General features: G+C 38.8%; 1 protein-coding gene across 1 annotated transcript in view; it reads left to right on the top strand.

The window, feature by feature from the left end:
- The window catches only part of RNASEH2B (ribonuclease H2 subunit B), a 52819-nt gene extending 32919 nt beyond the window's left edge, over positions 1 to 19900 (top strand). The window contains exons 8-13 of the mRNA XM_075126249.1: positions 5501 to 5565; positions 7367 to 7472; positions 10837 to 10918; positions 13797 to 13839; positions 16222 to 16302; positions 19436 to 19900. Of these exons, the coding sequence (XP_074982350.1) occupies positions 5501 to 5565; positions 7367 to 7472; positions 10837 to 10918; positions 13797 to 13839; positions 16222 to 16302; positions 19436 to 19543 (485 nt within the window). The 3' untranslated portion in view covers positions 19544 to 19900. The remainder of the gene's footprint in view (positions 1 to 5500; positions 5566 to 7366; positions 7473 to 10836; positions 10919 to 13796; positions 13840 to 16221; positions 16303 to 19435) is intronic.
- The last annotated feature ends 339 nt before the right edge of the window (positions 19901 to 20239 follow it).

The raw sequence follows: 20239 nt of genomic DNA, 5'->3' as shown, positions 1-20239 counted from the left end.
ACATTTAAATGCATGGCTTTTTTCATAGCACAGCTTGACAGACATGGAAAAGAGGCTTCATAATTCATAGCAATATCATCTGAAAATGTAAGACTTGTAAAAATCCCGAAAGGTCCTGCACTGACCTCCTGACTGAATGGAGAGGGTAATCATTCAAGAAGGATACAGAAGTTAGAGAAAACAGAATCTTCCACATTGGCCTTCTTTTTCCATTAAAAAAAATCAACCAGTTTTTCTATTTCTGTACTGTGTAGAGCACCTACAAGGCACTAAGGTATGCGAACAAGAAGGTTTGTTTGAACCAATTCCTGCTAGCCATGGCAGGCTGCAGTTGTCACTGACACCTTTGGGAGGGAAGATTTAGGCAGTGTTACAAGGATAACTACCAAAGAATTGAAAAGTAACAATGGAACAATAAGCACCACAAACAGAAGAAAACTAAAAACTTATTGTTTCATGGAATTTAACAGTAACCTGGAGAGGCATGTTGAACTTTTAGGGAACCGGATATATTCTCACAATATGAGATGATGTTGTGTCCTGTATGGGTAAGGCGTGTGTTGCATGTGTTCAGCCATTTCTTCGTAAAAAGCTTCATTTGAACATAAAGTAGGACTTGCTTCCATTGAAAATAGTCACGTTTATTGCAGTGAGCAAGCAGGAGAACATATTGATAACACAGTTACTACCTATGTGTTGAGACCAGGAATGCTGAATGGATACTGACTGTAGCCAGAAATGAGAGGATTTAATTATAAAGCAAGGGTGGAAGGAGATTAGATTTCTATCTTCCTTAGCCTCAGCCTGGCGACGAAGATGAAAGAAATCTGGGACACAAAGTAAACTTTCATTAAGAAAGGAGAAAGTGTCCTTACTATTCCCAGTTACATGTACAACGAATAGAGTAACCCAGCTGTGGGCCTGACCAGAAACCTGTGCTTAGCTTGCGAAAGAGGGTAAATGACTAAAGAAATGATACACACGTCAAAGGATGAAAGCAGGAAGCCTTGTCTGTAGAGGCCTTTCAGTGGTAGTTGAAGGTGCACAGCATCTCACAGGATTGGGTCCCAGGTCAGCATTCAGATTTACCGTTCTGAGTTGCAGATTATTTTGTTTGGTTTCAAAACTAACTCTTCAGAAAGGCTCACGTTGCACATAGTTTTAGCAGATATGAATGACTGTTTACTTTAGAGCTAGAGTGTGAGTTTGGGCACAGCCTAGACAAAGGGGTGGCGCAAAATCTGCACTGCTCCATGAGTAACCCTAGAAGGCACTGTGTGACACACACATACGCCTCCAGGTCACTGTTTCTCCCTGCTTGCTCTGGAGTGGTAGTAATTTTACTGCTGGTTTGTACCAAAAGTAAATTACAGTCCCCTCAGCCCCACCCCCATGCTGGTCAGCAAGTGAAGGAGGAGAAGCCAATGTTCTATCCACCTGCTCCACTGAGGGAATAATGTGGTTTACTCCGGAGCCACCCAGACTAGGAAGTCTGTGTAGCGGTAATTAAGGGGGGGTGGGTTACTCCCTTGCATGGATGCCTAGTACAAATCGCAATGTAGCCCTTAGGAAATCGTTTTTTTTTTTTAATTCCGTAGCAAAAATATAATAGTGGTTACCATAAAAAGTTCTTCTTTCTTAACCTTATCTCAGTGCTAGTTCTGTAAATAATAATCCAGTTATAGTACAACAGAGCAACCTCTAGGAAGCTCCTTTATTCCTTTAGACAAATGGGAATTATTTACTTTTGTTTATATATAAAATATATATGTATATAATTTTATATAATGTATAGCCTTTTCAGCAACTGGCACAAATTCTGAAAGCCAGCATCTTTATATTTTGTTTTGAAATATGTAAAAATGTGATTGACTTTAACTCAGTGTTTTTTATACACCATTCTTAGTCATAACCATTTCTGGGTCTCCAAGTGCTGCTTGTCCCATTTGTGCCTGTTCTATGGATTGTATCTTGGAGCAAGGACTTTAGCTATTTTTTCTCTTTTACAGCACCACACACATTAATATGTAACAAATACACTTGGGGCTATTAATCATGTCTCACATTTCCTTTCCACCAGCCCACTACTCGCTTGTCATTCAAATCACTCTTAAAGACTTACTTTGTCTAGTGTTCACAAGGACTACTGGTATTATGACTAATGCATTTCTAAAAGAACCTAGTACTTCTCTACTACGGCCTCTCATTGCTCTGTGTACTCTGCCTTATTTGAGAGTAAGCTTCTTGGGGCAAGAAGTATTTGTGTCATAGATGGCACTGAACATGGTAGTGGTGCTTAACAAATAATAATAAAAAAAAGCATAACTGGCACTGGGAATCTGGGTAGTAAATTCTGAACCTAGAGCACTGATAGTTTACACTTGCTGGGCTAACAGTAAGAAGTCCCCCTGCCTGGCACCCAGCAGCCAGGGCACTGAAGCAGTCAGAGTTCTGTTCCTGTGTAAAAATCACACTGAACTTGCATTCATCTGCTTCGTTGGTAGAGGAAATTACTTCTTTCTGTTCACTAGATCTGGGTGAGGAGGATTGTTTCAAAATAAGTTCATGTATGAGGGAGACACTATGATAGAAAAGGATTAATAAAGGGTTATGAACTTCAGTTTGGGAGTGTTACTCTTTGTTTCATTTTGCAAGGCAAAAGTTGCACTGTGATCTTGTCTGATGTGATTAATATGAAAAGCCAAGAAAACTTACCTGATTAGAATAACTAAGTAATATTGCCAAGCTTATATTCCCAGAAGGTAGGAAAAAAAGGGGCCATATGAGTTTCTGAGTTATGGAAAGTACTGAGAAAATAGATGTTAAAATGTGCTTTAGGCAGTTTGCTCAACAATACATCAGGGAAACTTCCAAGTCTACATAGCGATTACCCAATTGCTGAACATATTATTTAATTGTAGAACCACTTATATTCCATTTGTATTTCTCAAACCCAATCTTTCCAGATGTCTCAGACCAGTTTTATAGGCACCAGACACATTAGGGAAAAAAAGTCTTTCCAATATATACTCATATTATCAAACATAGTTGTTAACTCTCACCAATATCAAATGTGGATTACACGTAAAATCCATGTTCCAGTATTGAATCCTTTTGTCAGCAGTTTGTGACTTTCACAACTCATTTCAATTCTTCAGAGGTCTCAAATATTGTCAGTTCCTAGTATGTAATAGTACAAACTGTCAAGTGCATAAAATACTTTCAAACAAAGTGATCTCTGAAGGGTTCAGTGTAATTATTTTTCATGTTTTAATGAAAATGGCTTCACATTCTATATTTCCTTCCCTAACTGAGTCACTCTGTTTCATGCTGTTTGGAGATTCTGCCTGGAAATCTGGACTTGAACTATTTTTCAACATGGATTTGGGGAGGGTGGCAAGAGGGTGTCCTCTGCTCGAACTTTCTCAGATAAGGGAAATCCAAAAATTGTACATTATATTCTTGGACCCAAATCATGTTAGTTTCTTTGAGCAACAAACAGGTTCGTGTATCCCTTTTGTGCTTCTATCAAACTTTTTTTCTTTTAAGAACCATTTTAAACCATTTAACTTTTTTTTGAGTCCCAAAAGGCTGTATCCAACAATATCGCAACTAACTACTTAATCTGCAACAGGTCAGTTATAAAATGAAGCATAGTATTTGGAGTTTTCTTTTCTTTTTTCAGAGTAACAGCCGTGTTAGTCTGTATTCGCAAAAAGAAATGGAGTACTTGTGGCACCTTAGAGACTAACCAATTTATTTGAGCATAAGCTTTCGTGAGCTACAGCTCACTTCATCGGATGCATACTGTGAGCATAAGCTTTCGTGAGCTACTGTTACCAGCAGGAGAGTGAGTTTGTGGGGGGGGGGGGGGGGCGGAGGGTGAGAAAACCTGGATTTGTGCTGGAAATGGCCCAACTTGATTATCATACACATTGTAAGGAGAGTGATCACTTTAGATAAGCTATTACCAGCAGGAGAGTGGGGTGGGAGGAGGTATTGTTTCATGGTCTCTGTGTATATAATGTCTTCTGCAGTTTCCACAGTATGCATCCGATGAAGTGAGCTGTAGCTCACGAAAGCTTATGCTCAAATAAATTGGTTAGTCTCTAAGGTGCCACTAAGGTGCCTTTTCTTTTCTTTTTTGCTATGTAAAAATATTTACTTTTTTACTCTTCTACCATGGTTGAGATGAAATTAAACTATATCTTGTATGTAACATTCCCCAACCCCTCACCGTCCCCTGCTATGCACACACAAAAAGTACATAACAATTAGATATTTGTATGCAGTTTGAAAGAGCCAAAATAAACCTCAAAGAAGGAAATGCCGAAGGAACCATAAATAAACCGTTGTTGGTTGTTTGCAGGGAGAGAAAGAAACTCCATGAACCTAGTGCTGGAGTATGGTATCAGACCTTTTAAATTACATAAAACAGATGTAAATATTAATGGTAATGTTATATAGGTTATTAAACCCTATTGAAATACCTGTTAAAGAGCAAGATTGAAATGTGGTGTGTTCTAAAGTCTCCTATATCATCTTTCACATTCACATCTTTCACATTTCATTCAATTTCCGGACTTTATGCACTATTAATTTAGTGTGCAGTTCTATGCTGAAATTTTTCCTGAAATCTTTGTAATTTCCTCTTCCATTTGCCCCAGCACATGCAGATAACTAATCATTCAGCAGCAATGAATGTTTATGCTCTCATAGTTGCAGATATGGAAAATATTTTAATACATATATCATAATTAATTTATATTGTGCTTAACAAATAATAGATAAGACATATTACCATCCCCAAATAATTTGCATGTTTCACTTTTTTTTTTTTTTTTTTTAAGAACTACAACTTGTTTGCTTTGACATTTATGTTAAATTATTTAGAAGCAGGAGGAGGAGATGAAAAAGAAAATGTTGCTATCCACCATCCTATGAGTCTTTGGGGGAGAATGCTTGGAAGAGCAGTGAAATATTTTTTATAAACTATTCTTTTTTTCTGCCTTTGGTGCCAGATGCATCTGTTTACAAAGTCCAGGTTTAAGACATGAGGCTTAACAACAAATTGACTAGGAACTGAACCTGAGATGAAAAAAACAGCTGTGACCATATCACTTATAAATGTAACCGTCTGTTGGCATGTGTCAAAAGGGATTCAGCAAAGCACTTAAGCATGTGCTCAACTTTGATCATGTAAATAGTCTCATTGACACCACTTTTGAAACCATTGGACTGAGACTATTCATATACTTAAATAACACATGTGCTTTCCTGAATCAGGGTTAATTAGAGACAATTGTCAAGTTGCATGGTCTTGTGAACATCAGCTTGCTGTGTTGTTTTTCCACATTTCCAATATTTTTCAGTATTATTACCCTGATGACATGTGCAAACTATGAAATAACTTCCATGCCTTATGTGCATCTTTTGAGTTTTTAATGTATTGAAAATGAAAACCAATTATGACTTTATTCCTTGTTTTGTTTTATCCTAGAAATTGGCAATAAGAAATTTTATAAATACAGCCAAGAGAAGACATTGAAGTGGTTAAAGAAAAAGGTATTATGTTTCTCTTTTGCTTTCAAAGAGCTTTTATGTGCAAAATTTAAAATAGTAAGAAGTTTTCTTCACATTATATTTGAATCACAAAACGTGAGTATATTCGAAGTCCATATCCCGTTGAACAAGAGTAAACACATCAGTAAAGCTGTCGTACTTTAGAATGTGACAAATATAAAGTGTTAAGGAAATAGCAGATTTTTAGCAGATTCCCTCTTAGACAGAACCAGACTGTGGTTAGTCCCTGCACAGGCGCAGAAAGGTCCAGAGTAGGCTACAGTTGCTATTTCTATGCTGTCCCTGAGCTCAGGGACTGCTCTTTGCCTTAAAGCATGGGAAGGAAGCAAGGCTATGACCATTTCTCGCTCCCTAGCCCATAGCAGCTGGCCAAACATGGAGGGAAGCATACCTTGAACACTGCTGTGATTTGATGCAACTGTGTTCCTCATGAGCTCTCTACATTGTCTCCCCTAATACTGGTGGGGCGTGCAACAATGTATCACCCGTGAAGCAAGCCTGCCCACACTCTCTATGCCTAAAAGAAATTGTACTGTGTCAGGTAAGCTGTTGTCCAAGCTGCTGTACTTGTCCAAGCTATTGTACACAAAGAAGCAGATCCTTTCAATCAGAATAGATCTACTGCAACAGCATCCATCTGAGAAAATGATTAAATCTATGTCCATCACAAGATGTAAGGGAGCCTTGAAAAATTGTCATTAACGTTTACCACCCCAAACACAAAAACTACTTCCCACCTTTTGCCATGATCATGGGCGGGGTGGGGAGGATAACAATAATGTTCTTGCCTGTTAAAGGAAGTACTGGTCTGGGTTAAGTGGAATTTTTCCAAGGCTGGTATAAGGGAAAAATATCACTGGAAGAGCCCATATAGTTTCACATCTCTGATATTAATTTTCACATCCATGGCTGAATATTTATGTTTTTGCAGGTGCCTGTTATATAATTATAATGTTCTTGATCTATTGATAAGGGTAAGATTTTATCAAGGTATTTTTAGTAAAAGTCATGGACAATAAACAAAAATTCACAGAAGCCTGTGACCTGTCTGTGACTTTTACTAAAAATACCTGAGGGGGCGGGAACTAACAGTCGGAGCCCCGCCGGGGGCTGGCCTCTGCTCCAACCCTGCCTCTGCTTCTCGGTTGGAGCTGATAGCTTCTCCAGCCCCGGGGGCTGACTCAGTCCCGCTGCTGCTCCTGTGGCAGGGGCTGACCACCGACCACTACTCCAGCCCCACTGCTGCTCCTGGGCAGGGGCTGACAGCTTCTCCAGCCCCAAGGGCTGAAGCAGAAGAAGTCATGGAGGTCCATTAAAGTCACGGATTCCGTGACCTCCAAAACAAAATTGGATCCTTCTCTATTGACAATCTCTCTCTTATATTGAATCTGACAATGCCCTGGCCTACAGAATCCTGATGATTACATTCCATTCCTGTTCAGGACTCCATTCCCATTCCAATAGAAATGGAAAAACCCTTACTTTTCTGAGCAGGTGCATGAATCATCTGTAAAATCCATAGCTGCTCCAACTGTAAATTCCAGCCCGTCTCAGCGGAGCTGCAAATCTAGCTGCCATGTCTCAAAGGCAGCAGGCCGAAACACTGGATCCTTAATTTTTTGAGATCATATGCTAGTCATTACAGATGTATATTAAGTTTCATCACAGTTCATAACTTGAGCATTTTATGTGCTTTAAACCAAATTACAAGGGCTTTGTCACCGTATTAACACACGTGCATAACAACATTGATTTAGACATTTCAATCTGTGGCTCCTTACAGGTCAGCCAGACAGTGAAAGTACTTAAAAGCAGCAATGTATGTGTGGGTGGAAGGGTGCAATCAGCTACATTTATCAGCGGCAAACAAATCACAGATGTTAAAGAAGGTAAGAAAACGAAGTGTAGTTCTAACTAAATATATCTTTATGTGATAAGATACCTGCAGCTTAGATGCTCAGCTAGAATCTAGCAATAATTTTAAATGGTTTGTAAACATTTAAAAATATTTCTTGCCCAAAATGTTTTTCGTGTAGTTACTGTAGTGGTGCCATGACTGTTTTGAGTTCTGTGGTGCCTGAAATGTGGTAATTGTATAATGCACCAAATATACCGGGAGAAGGGTTCTGAATAGCTTCTAGTGAGATCTAATTGAGGCGCCAATTCAGCAAACCATCACTATTCATTGATGTGCTCGGAGAACAAATACTCAAGTTGGGATTGTACTCCTGTGCAATGATTATGCAGAGGGAGAGAGAGAGAATATACATCTTGTGTAATCTTAGTATAATAGATATGAATTATCTCTATACAGTATGTTCATGTCATGCTCAAATAAATTGGTTAGTCTCTAAGGTGCCACAAGTACTCCTTTTCTCTATACAGTATGTATAGGCATAGTTATGTTATGTATACTCACATAATATAAATTATGATTTAATAATATATTGAATACACACAATATAAAGGGGGATTTTCAAAAGTGCCTTTGTGCGCACAAGTCCTACTGAAAGTCACTACGACTTGTGTTCCTAAATCATTTAGATGATTTTGAAAATTCCACCCAAAGTGTTAGAGTTATTACCATAATCATTAAGTTGTAAGGTTTCACCATTATTTTGATCACCTTTTTTCCTGAGGACAAGGTCAATGAGGGGTTGGATTATGAAATATCCTAGATATGCCCTTCAGAATATGCACTATGATGAAGAAAAAGATCAAAATTTTAAGAGAAGAAATTCAAATTCAGAAAGTAATTAGAGCAAATTAAGCAAAGTAAATTATTCACTTTACTAAGAGGTTCAGAAGCCAGCATGCAATCTAAAAATGAGGAAACAATGAACAGGTAATCGTGGCAGGCTTCTTGAACTCTGAGTACTGAGTATGTGGAAAACCAGTTATCAAGTAATGATATGAAGGAAAAAGCATAAATGAGATTTAAGAGATATCGAGACAGTTTTATAGGGGGTGCATTATAATATATAGTTTCAAAAAGGAGGTGGTGCTGAGAGACTTGCGTGCCTTTAACTTTACAGTAACTTTTTATTACTTCCAAAAAGATTAAATAAATAAAAGGAAATTGGAACTGTCAGATCAGGTCCATCTTTACTATATTTAACCGTTATCTTTGGTAAATTTATTGTTAGTCTCAATCTACAAAGTTTTCTCTTGTATCCTCCCACCTTACAGGAAGGTGTGTATATTCTTTATTATAGGTTTGCCATTGAAAGGGGTCTAGATTTTAAAGAACAACATTGAAGGAGGGAATATTGTGGGTTAAAGTTAGGTCAGTTTTGGAGGAGGTTCTGAAGTGTCTCTAACTACTGTATGTAGCAAAGGGATTGGCAGAAAGTCAAAGGGAACTTACTCAACACTTATTTTTAATCATCATTCAATGATAAGAGAGTGCAATTGATTTTTGCATACAGTTGCTGATTCAAGAGTATGGCAGTAATCTTCACAGTCTACCTGTAAATGCAGCTGTGTAGATTACAGTAATAACCACCAGGTAGCATCTGTTGGTGTGGTAAGACAGAAGTGTTGTAGGGCATCCAATGGGAGAATGAGTACAAGGGAAACAAGGAAGGATTAGCGTGTGGGATCTGAATGTTTTATTAGAGAGGAAGGTTGGGAGTCATATAACCCAGGGAGAAGAGATGGATCTTGAGATGAGATTTGCTATTAGGGAGGCTATTTCATATGGTGAGAGCAGTGTGGGAGAAGCCCACTGAGAAAAGACAAGGAAGGGAGATACAAAATTCTCTGACATTTGAGAAGAGAAGCAAATAGCCTGAATAAATGGAAAAGCTGGCAGCAGGTTAAGAGTTAGGGTATAGGTTAGGGTGGCAGTAGGAACTCCTTGGAAAACTCTGTACTGGATTTTTAAATAAGGAAGCCAGTGAAGATTTCTGGAGGACAGGGGTGATGCAGCTTCATATCTGAGTCTGAGAGAAGTGAAGAATTGCTGTAGTAATTGACTTGACCTAACAATTCAGTGCCATAAAAAGAAGAGCAAGATAACAAGAACATCTCTATTTAGGTATAGATGGGGTATAAGGGTGAAGTTCAGAATCAGTGTGTTGGATCTGGACCACTCTTTTATGGTTTTGGATGCCAAAGGGGGTTAAGGAAGGAGGAAATACGTGAGAAACAAATCTGCTTTTTGTTGTTGTAAAGCACACAGGAAAGTGGTGCCAGTAGAGCTAAAATGTGCACACTGGGGCCAGTTTATTAATTATATCTGTTTTGGCGCCAATTTGCTTTGTGCTATTACAAAACTTCACGTAATCGTGTGTGGCAAACCATCTCTGACCCAGGAGAAATATATCTTTTCTACTCTGGGGGCTGGTTTACCATATGCTTCCATATAGTTCGGGGGAGGGGGTTGAAGTGCTTGGCTGTTTTAAGGCTAATTAAGAGGCAAGGTATTGGCTTGGGGTCTGCTTGTGCAAACATTTATGCATGTGAGTAAAGTTACTCTCTAATAGCCCCATTGACATCAAGTTATTCACATACAGAAGAGTTTGCAGGAGCTAAGCCTTGTTTTGCCGTTTTGTGGGGAGGGGGACAGAAAAAGAGATGTTTTAGGACTTCATGTTGCCAAAGGTTTGATTTCCAGAAAAACTTTTATAGCAAGAGTTTCCTGTCCTGAAAACAGCTTCTAGTAGTTCATATTTCCACAGATAATTATCCTGTCTTGCCAGTGATGTTTAGATATGCCTTGGCATTTTTCATAAAATACTTACATTAAGTACAAGGCTTTGAAATAGACTCATTGTCTCATCTAATTGTTTTCAGTTGAAGCCAGAAATATATTTTAGTACTGAAACTGTTGCCAAATAATTGTAGGATCCAGATGCTTTAAAATTAATGATTACACATTTTGTTGAGTCAGCTTTTTACTTCTGCAGCATTTTTTAAAAATTAATTGTGCAGAAAAAATACATTATATTTAGAGTTCTCAGAAAGCAAACAGATTTTATAAAGTACATGCCACAGAGATTAATAACATCTGTGCTGACAAAGTAAGCATAGTAACTCCTTGCTTTTTAATTAAACCTACAAGTGTCATATAACATAAACTACTCAACAAAGAGAAACATCACGTGTCTGTTAGTAGTTTCTTAGCATTAGCTCATCATAATGGGTTATAGTGACATACAAGAGCATGGATTGAAAAGCAGTCCTGTGACTGTATAACATGGATGCACACTCTCTTTCCCCGAATCATGTTTGTTTGTTTTTAACTTTCAGATGACTATGTACGATATGCCCATGGTTTAATATCAGAATATATTTCTGAAGATCTGAGTGTTGAGCTATCTAAGTACTTACAGTAAGTATTTTAATTATTTGTTAGCTTTATATGACACACATTGCTCTGCAGATGACCTTTTCTACTGAATACTGTAACTTTGACCATCAAGTTACAGGGACTGATAGAGATATTTTTGTCACTTATTAAATATCCGAGGAGGGTAGGAATTGGAGGAGGAAGTCAAATCCTACTGAAGAAAATAGAAAGGAACATAAATTCTGGCAAGTCAAACGTAAAAGTATAATTAGGCAGGCCAAAAAAGAATTTGAAAACCAATTTGCAAAAGACACGCAAAATAACAGCAAAACTTTTTTTTTAAGTATATCAGAAACAGGAAGCCTGCCAAACAATTGGGGGGGCCAATGATTTATCAAGGTGCTAAAGAAGCACCTAAGGAAGACAAAGCCATTGCAGAGAACCTAAATTGATTCTTTGCATCAGTCTTTATCGTGTAGATGTGAGGGAGATTCCCACACCTGAGCCGTTCTTGTTAGGTGACAAATCTGAGGAACTTTTCCAAATTGAGGTGTCAGTAGAGGAAGTTCTGGAACAAATTGATAAACTAAACAGTAATAAGCCACAGGACCAAATGGTATTCACCCAAGAGCTCTGAACGAACTCAGTTATGAAATTGTGGAACAACTAACTATGGAATGTAACCTATCACTTAACAGCCTCTGTACCAGATGACTGGAGGACAGCTAATGTAATGTCAGTATATTTTTTTTTAAAGCTCCAGAGGCAATCATGGCAACTACAGGCCAGTAAGCCTAACTTCAGTGCCAACAATAGCAAAGAACAGAATTATCAGACACATAGATGAACATGATATATTGGGGAAGAATCAGCACAGCTTTTGTAAAGAGAAATCATGCCTATTAGAATTCTTTGAAAGTATCGACAAATGTAGACAAAGGTGATCCAGTGGATTAGTGTATTTGGACTTTCAGAAAGCCTTTGACAAGGTCCCTCTGCAAAGGTTCTTCAGTCATGGGATAAGAGGAAAGTTCTTCAATGGATTAGTAACTAGTTAAAAGATAGGAAACAAAGGGTACAAATAAATGGTCAGCTTTCACTATGGTGAGAATTAGTCCCCCAAGTATCTATACTGGCACCAGTGTAGTTCAACATATTCATAAATGATCAGGAAATGAAGGTAAACAGTGATATGGCAAAATTTGCAGACAATACAAAATTACTTAAGACAGTTAAGCTCAAAGCTGGCTGAGAAGAGTTACAAAAGGATCTCAGAAAACTAGGTGTGTGGGCAACCAAATAGCAGATGAAATTCATTGTTGATAAGTGCACAGTAATGCATATTGGAAAACATAATCCCAGCTATACATACAAAATGATGGGGTCTAAATTAGCTTTTGCTATTCAGAAAGTGATCTTGGCGTCATCATGGATAGTGCTATGAAAACATCTGCTGAAGTGCTGCAGCAGTCAAAAAGCTAACAGTATTAGGAACCATTAGGAAAGGGATAGAAAATACCATGTCACTGTCTAAATCTGTGGTATTCCCATATCTTGAACACTACGTGCAGTTCTGGTCACTTTATCTCAAAAAAGATATTAGAACTGGAAAAAAGTACAGGGAAGGGCAATAAAATTGATTAGGGGTATGGAAGAGCTTCCATATGAGGAGAGATTAAAGAAGACCGGGACTGTTCAGCTTAGAAGAGAGATGACTCAAGGGGATATGACAGAGGTCTATAAAACCATGAATGGTTTGGAGAAAGTGAATAAGTGTTATTTACCCCTTCACATGAACCCAGGGTCATCCAATGAAATTAATAGGCAGCAGGTTTAAAACAAACAAAAGGAAGTTCTTCTTCATGCAACGCACAGTCAACCTTTGGAATTGTTTGCCATGTGATTTTTTTGAATGCCAAAGCTATAACCAGGTTCAAAAAAGAATTAGGTAAGTTCATGGGGAATAGGTCCATCAATAGTTACTTACCAAGATGGTTAAGGATGCCTCCCCACGCTCTGGGTGCCTCTAAACCTCTGACTGCCAGAAGCCAGGACTGGGTGATGAGATGGATCACTCAGTAATTGCCCTGTTCTGTCTGAAGCATCTATCGCTGGCCACTGTCAAAAAACAGGATACTGGGCTAGATGGACCATTGTTCTAACCCAGTATGGCCATTCTTAGGAAGAGTGGAACTTTCTTTATTAAGTCTAGGTTGGCATTGTGAATGTAAACAGCATGTTTTGCAAGTAGAAATATACTAATAATTATAATAATAATACCTAGCCCTTCATAGCACTTTTAATCCATTCATCTCAAAGTGCTTTACAAAGGTCGATGTTGTTATCACCATTTTATAGAGAGAGGTGAAGTTACTTTCCCAAGTCACCCAGTAGGCTAGTTGCAGTGCCAGGAATAGGACCCAGAACTCCTGGGTTCCACTGCAGTGGTCTAGCGATTAAGCTACACTGCCTCTCCATTCTCACTCAATCAGCTGCTATATATATATAAAATATCCTTTCACAGCTTATAGCCAAGCTTTTCAGAAGTAACTAGTGATTTGGGTTTTCCTCTGTTTTAGGTATCTGACTTGACACCATTAAAAGGGACTGATTTTCAGAGGGTGTTTGCTCAGCATTTTCTGAAACTCAGGCCTCTTTCAGTTGTCACCTAAGATGATTAAACCTAATGATTAAACCCACTAGCCACTTCTTTCGAAAACTTGGCTCTCATCGTTAGTGTGTCATAAAAGTAATATGAAATGAAGTGGAAAATATTTTGAGGGTGATTGATGGGATTAGCATTGATGCCCTCTTTGTGGGAGAGGAATGTAATTTCAGGTTAACATATTCAAAAGTTATATTCCAATATATTGATTTGTTTCTATATGAAAACTGTAACTTAAAATCTTTTATTCTGAAGGCTTCCAGAACTTACAAGTCCAGAAGCAGACCCCCCGCTAAAGGTAGGAAAATAGGAAAAATTTTAAGGTAGAAAACTAATAAAACTTCTTGATGGATGTCTGTTTTGTTCTGGATTAGTCTCTCTCAAATGTTTGAGGCAATTAAAACTAGACTGGACAAAGCATTAAAAAATATGCAGTAAGGAGCAAACCTGCATTGTAGTAGCACTGATCAGAAATATAGGGGGAGGCGGATCCCAAAAATTTTGCCAAATATTTTTCTATTTTTTATTCATCAAAATTTCAGTCATCTTTGTCAATAATTTTTTCCTGTTTTTATAATGAAAAATCAAAAAAATTGAGCATCTCTTGTTGGTAGATTGATGGGACTATATGACCTCATGTCTTTTTCATAAAAGTTACACCTGTCCAACCACATGGAAGTAACTGTGGCCACAATTTATTCCTTTGATTCTGTCTTGAGCCAAGTGATATTCATTAGGTGTTACACTAACTCTGCTGAGCGTTCTTGTGATGTGGATTATACAATGTGTATGAATGTCTATTATGCTGTTTGGATAGTGCTGAGAATCTGTTTTTAGAAAGGTCTAGTGACTTCTAAAAATAATCAGTGTGATTACAACTCAAGCCATTTTTAGAATTTTGTTCAATAGTTTGACTGTGAAATAATGTCTGCGGTCCCATTGACTTCCACATGGCTGCTCACGGTGTGTTGAGCACATGTGTAAATCTTTGTAGGTTCAGGGCCTAAAATGCTACTTTAATATGTTTTATCTCACTGCTTTACAGGATCAAGGCATAAATTAGGTGAAATTTGATTTGCTTTAAACCTTCTGTTTTAGCTTATTTTAAAATTTCTCTTATGTGAAACCAAGGTGGTTGTTAGGACAAAATGTATGGTTCCTACAAATCAAGACAGATCTGATGTATGTCTCTTACTAATACAAAGTAATTGCTTCTTAAATAATAATCTGAAATAAATTTCTGAAGGGAGAGAGACACAGGAGCCTTAGAGTCTAGCTACAAATGTCCACTAGCTGGAGCATATTACCAAGCTTACTCTTCTATTACAAGACTTTTTGAGGAAGTCTGAACTCTTCATGTGACACATGCCAACCATCCCATTAATTGTAACCACCAATCTTGCATTGTAATCACTATATCTTCTCAGAGTATGAAGTCTGGTGCTGTCAGATCATAATACATAGCCACGCAAAATACTTGAGATCACTTAAAGCTGAACTACAAAAGTTTTACTGAAAGTTAAAAACATGAAGATTCCAAAAGAGGGACATCATAATTTATTGTTAGGCTGTCATTTAAAAATGTTCTTATAGTGTAGCATTTAAGAAAACTACCTCCCAAAGGGCCTGCTCCAACTTGGATTGAACTAAAAAAACGGCTGCTGTTGGATCTGGTCCTAAGGGCCTGAGAAATCTAAGATGCAGACCTGGTTTTTGTGCCAGTGAGAGAGATCACAAGTGCCAATAAATAGAGTGAAAAATAAGGATTTAAAATAGAATGGTTACCATTCAGGTTACTTTCACTATCACTCACTCTGGCAAAGAAACTAGAAAGGCTGCAGCTCAGATTTCACAGGATATTAAGGCAATGGTAATTGTCTCTGAAAATTAAAAAAAAAAAAAAAAGAAAAGCACTCATTACATTTGTGAAATGCCAAATGCACACAGCTTAGGGAAAGAAACATGCATTCTTAAGGCCTGATCATATCAAGTGCTGAACTCCCTTGAGTTCAATTGACTTCAATAGTAGTTAAGGATAGCTAGCAACTTGAACAGTTAGGCTCTTAGATTGTCACTGAACTGAAATTAGAGAGCATTGAGCAAAAACAAGTCAATGTATGTCAAACAAGTCAACATATGAACATTACCAGATTGTGGAAAGTAGCGATCCCAGGAGAGGTTGTATGCAACACACAGATTAGACATTGTTCCAAATGTAGGATTGCTTTGTGCTTTCCGGTCCCAAGAGACCACAAGGACCTGAATTTTGTCCCCTGTTCCTTGGCCAGTAGATAATACTTTTCAGCACTAATCCATAAAGATGAGTCAAATAGTCTCTGAATTAAAAACTAAAGGCAAAGGATGGAAATTGAAATGTATATGTAAGTGATTCTATAAATCAGTCTTCTGTGGGCAAAAGAGAAGAAAATGTGTTTCCTACAAAACTAACCAAACTTCTCCGAATAGTGAAGAGATACTGTTTATCTTCCAGTTTCTTGAGGAGACTGTTATGAAAAGAGACCTACCAGTACTCTATTGCATATTACTTGTTTGGTTGCCTGTGCCATTTCAGTGTCTAGCTTACACCAGAAAGCCCGAGGGCCTTTTCAGCTTTAACGTTCAATGTGTGTACATCACAGTAGTGGTTGACAGAGCGACTTCATCACTCTTAACATTTCAGAAAAGGAAATTCTCAGATGCACCTGTGGAAGCAGAAGAAGACTACACTAAGTTTAACAGCAGTGATCTCAAGAACAAAAAGGTACGTGTGCTTTATGCGTGTGCATGCCCACATTTTGTTAAAGCGTGTTTTAATGCTGGTCAAATAGTTACACAGGGTGCCCATTTTTTGCAATGTGCCTCTTAGTCAGAAAAGCAAATGTAAAATGGATGTTTTCGGAAAGTATATTCAACATGTTCTGAATTAGAATCAATGTACTGTATTGTAGGTGGGTTCACCTTGATAAGAACCAAACTAAAAGTGACTTTCTGGGTCATTGAGTCCAGTTCCCTGCTATCTCAGGCAACCCCATCATATAATCCTGTTCATAAAGTTATCAAACTCCATCTTGAGACCAGTTAGGTTCCTTGTTTCCGCTACTCCAGTTGGACGGCTGTTCCCCAACCTCACTCCTCTGATGGTTAGAAACCTTCTTCTAATGTCCAGCCTAAATTTACTCTTGGTCAGTTTATATCCATTTGTTCTCATGTCAGCACTGTCTTTTTACTCTTCCTGGTATTTTACCCCCTGAATATATTGATCCTGCCAAGTCTTCTAAAGCAGTCAGTATTCTTTTGAGGTACTTAATTGTTTGTGAATAAGGCAGGTCAGAAATTTTTGAAGCAATCAAAAAGGTTTGACATGAAGGTCGTGACCATATATTATCACCATTTATCATGGCACATTTCATAAGAGGTACCATAGAAGTGTTGATTCCAGAGTCCTGGAAAAAATGTAGTGAAAGCAATTGCATTCTCCTTCTTTAAACTCTACCTGCAGTTTCCATTTGACATGATAGTCTTAATTTCCCATCCTAAACTGTTGTGTAGTGTTTGTGTAGTGTTGCAGTGTAATGTTAAATAACTGCAAAGGTGACTGTGTTTTAGTGGTGGGCCTTAGATAGCCACTTACTTAACTAATGTTATATGGCTTAGTGAATGTTTATAAAGCTTTCTGAGCCCCTTGGATGAAAGCTACTACAGCAGTGTAAAGGATTATTATTTATTTATTATGGAAAATGGGAGTGCAATTAGTTTGCTGTTGTATTATTTTTAAAAAAGGGGCAAGGGAGGCAACATTGATTTAAATTCCCAGGTATTTTCAAACAGGTCTTAATTTGCCCACAGATGTTGTATTGTGCAGTTGTTTGTGTGGGTTAATAAAGTAAATCAATACCAGCTGCCTAATTTGCCAACTTCAATGTAAGTTTTCAGGGAAGTCCAGTGGAGTCTACCATTTTGTCACTCCAAGGGGAGAAGCAGAGATATGAAAATAAATAGATCCTCTGTCTGCACCAAGCCTAAGGAGCCAGGCTTGGTGTTGAGTGGTTCTGTGGGTGCTGAAGAAGAAGGAATTCTCCAGTCCATAGGGAGGCAATAGAGCCCCACTCCATGCTGTTATTGTAATAGCTACTGCTCTTTGCACCTCTACTCTTCCAGGAGCCGTGGGTCCTCCTAGTGCAGGGGTGGGCAAACTTTTTGGCCCAAGGGCCACATCGGGGTTACAAAACTATATGGAGGGCTGGGTAGGGAAGGCTGTGCCTCCCCAAACAGCCTGGCCCCACCCCCTATCCGCCCACTCCCACTTCCCGCCCCCTGACTGCCCCCCTCACAACCCCAACCCATCCAACCCCCCCGCTCCTTGTCCCTGACCGCCTTGCTCCTGGGGCCTCCGCAACCCCACCCCCTATCCAACCACCCCTTCTCCCTGTCCCCTGACTGCCCCAACCCCTGTCCACACCACCGCCCCCCAGGACTTCACCCCCAATCCAACCTCCCCTGCTCCCCGTTCCCTGACTGCTCCCCGCCCCCTTACCATGCAGGAGCAAGCCATGCCGCCGCATTGCCCCGCAGGAGTGGCGTGTCAGAGCATGGGCAGCACAGTGAACTCAGACTGCGGGGGAAGGGGAACAGCAGGGGAGGGGCCAGGGGCTAGCCTCCCCGATCAAGAGCTCAGGGGCTGGGCAGGACGGTCCCGCAGGCCGTAGTTTGCCCACCTCTGTCCTAGTGGTTGTTCCATTCCCCACCACCACCACCACCCTTTCCCACAAACCCTCTTCCATTAGGGGCATTCCACAGCCTTAAAAGACGGTACAGGAGTTCCCCTATGTTCTTGTGATAAATGACTCAAAAGCTCCATTTTTTCCCCACTCCCATACCATGTACATGCAGCTTTTGAATCTTGGCACAAAAAGGACTGAAGAAAGCTTTAATATTAAATTTGATTTACTTCTGAAATAACAAAATATGTAGTTAAGAGCATCTGGGAAGGATGAATTGGCTCGTGGGTTCTGTTCAGTGTACTGCACTTTTAAAATACTTTGGCAGTGTTTTTGTTTGCACTGTAAGTAATGCAGATAATCTTACTGTTGGTTGCATATCATTATCCTGTCCATAACATCATAGCTAAACCCAAATTGAGTGAAATTGTGAAGTCCTACAGTAGGACTAACAGAAGGAAAGGTCAATGCAAAGATTTCTTAATAGGGAAAATGGCTAGAGATGTGAAGCATGCTAATTTGTAAGATGTAAGAAGGGAAGGAGGTCAGCTCTATAAAATGTGGCACATAAAATGTGTTTTAGGTGTAACAGTCTCTAGGAAGCTGTCCCAGTGGCCTCAACATGCTTTTCAAACCTTGGTTACCTCTTTCATCGTTAGTGTCCTTTCTTCTCTTTCCCTTTATTTCACTGTTCTAAAAGATTTTGATAGTAAATCAGTGTGAATTATTCATCATCTGTAATGCAAGGCTGTAATCCAGCCGGCTGACAACATAATCATGAGACTGAGTCACAGGGTACAGTATACGTCTGCTGTATTGCGTGCATTATTCCTGTTAATGTACACTCCAGGATTATCCAAAGTAAGCATTTGAGTTAGGGTACTTCATTCTGCAGGAGGGAGAGATATTTTGCTTCCTTATCCTCTTAACAGATTCTCTGTCTTTGAGGTTAAATAATTCATGACAACTATTTTCTGTTGAAAAATCTCAAAATTGTAAGGTTTTTTCCTTCAGTTTTATCCCACATCATCTTTCCCTGCTGTATACTGTAGACTAAGAAACCAAGCAAACCTTTAACTGATTTCAGTATGTGTGAGTTTGTAGATTAGCATCCCCTCCTGCAGATTTGCTCAGTAATTTTTCTTTTTTTCTCTTTTTACCTCATTTCGTTAACAGACAACTAGCAAGATGTCTGCTGCTCAGAAAGCTCTGGCCAAAGTTGACAAAACTGGAATGAAAACCATTTCTGCTTTCTTTAGCGCAAAACCTAAAGCAACAAAATAAAGATTTGAAACTAAAACATATTTTTGATACATAATTATTTTTGTAGTTACTATTGTTCTAAAGCTAACTCTTTTCCTCTGTTTTTGTTGTTGGTTTATTTAGTCTGTCAGCTAACGAGGATTTTAAAGCAGGATTTCTGGATCTAGTGAGTGTGTTACATTTCTGAGATTTACATGTTGTATAAAATCAGACTGGAGCAGCTTCTTAAGGTTTCCTTATTAGCCCAGGTCAAAACACGTGATGTGAGAGCTGCTTAGGGTAGGTTATCTTTGCACCCAGAATTCCTGCATTGTTTTTGTTGTAATTGCAATAAATAACAAAACTAATATAGCATAATAAATTGATGTATGAAACAAATGTTTGTTGTGTTTTCTGTATTCATAGAAGTATGCTGAGTTTTAGATAAGCTGTGGCACTTGGGATATGTCTATCCAGAGATAAAAAATCCTAACAGGATCCCAGAGCTTGGACTCCAACCTGAGCCCGAACATCTACACAGCAATTTTTAGCCCGCAAGCTTGAGTCAGCTGACCTGGGCCAGCCGTGGCTGGCCCGTGGGTCTTTTATCGCTGTGTAGACGTACCCTCATAGTGCTTCCCTGCGTATACACCTCTACACCATCTTTAAAAATTATGACATCACTGAAAAGTTTGCTAATTTTTTTTAGCAGTATAAATCTGCTAAAAAAAATTATGT

The sequence above is a fragment of the Caretta caretta genome, chromosome 1, assembly GCF_965140235.1.
Source record: "Caretta caretta isolate rCarCar2 chromosome 1, rCarCar1.hap1, whole genome shotgun sequence".
Lineage (NCBI taxonomy): Eukaryota > Metazoa > Chordata > Testudines > Cheloniidae > Caretta > Caretta caretta.
Note: the sequence above shows the minus strand (reverse complement) of the source record. Positions and strands in the feature narration are given on the sequence as shown.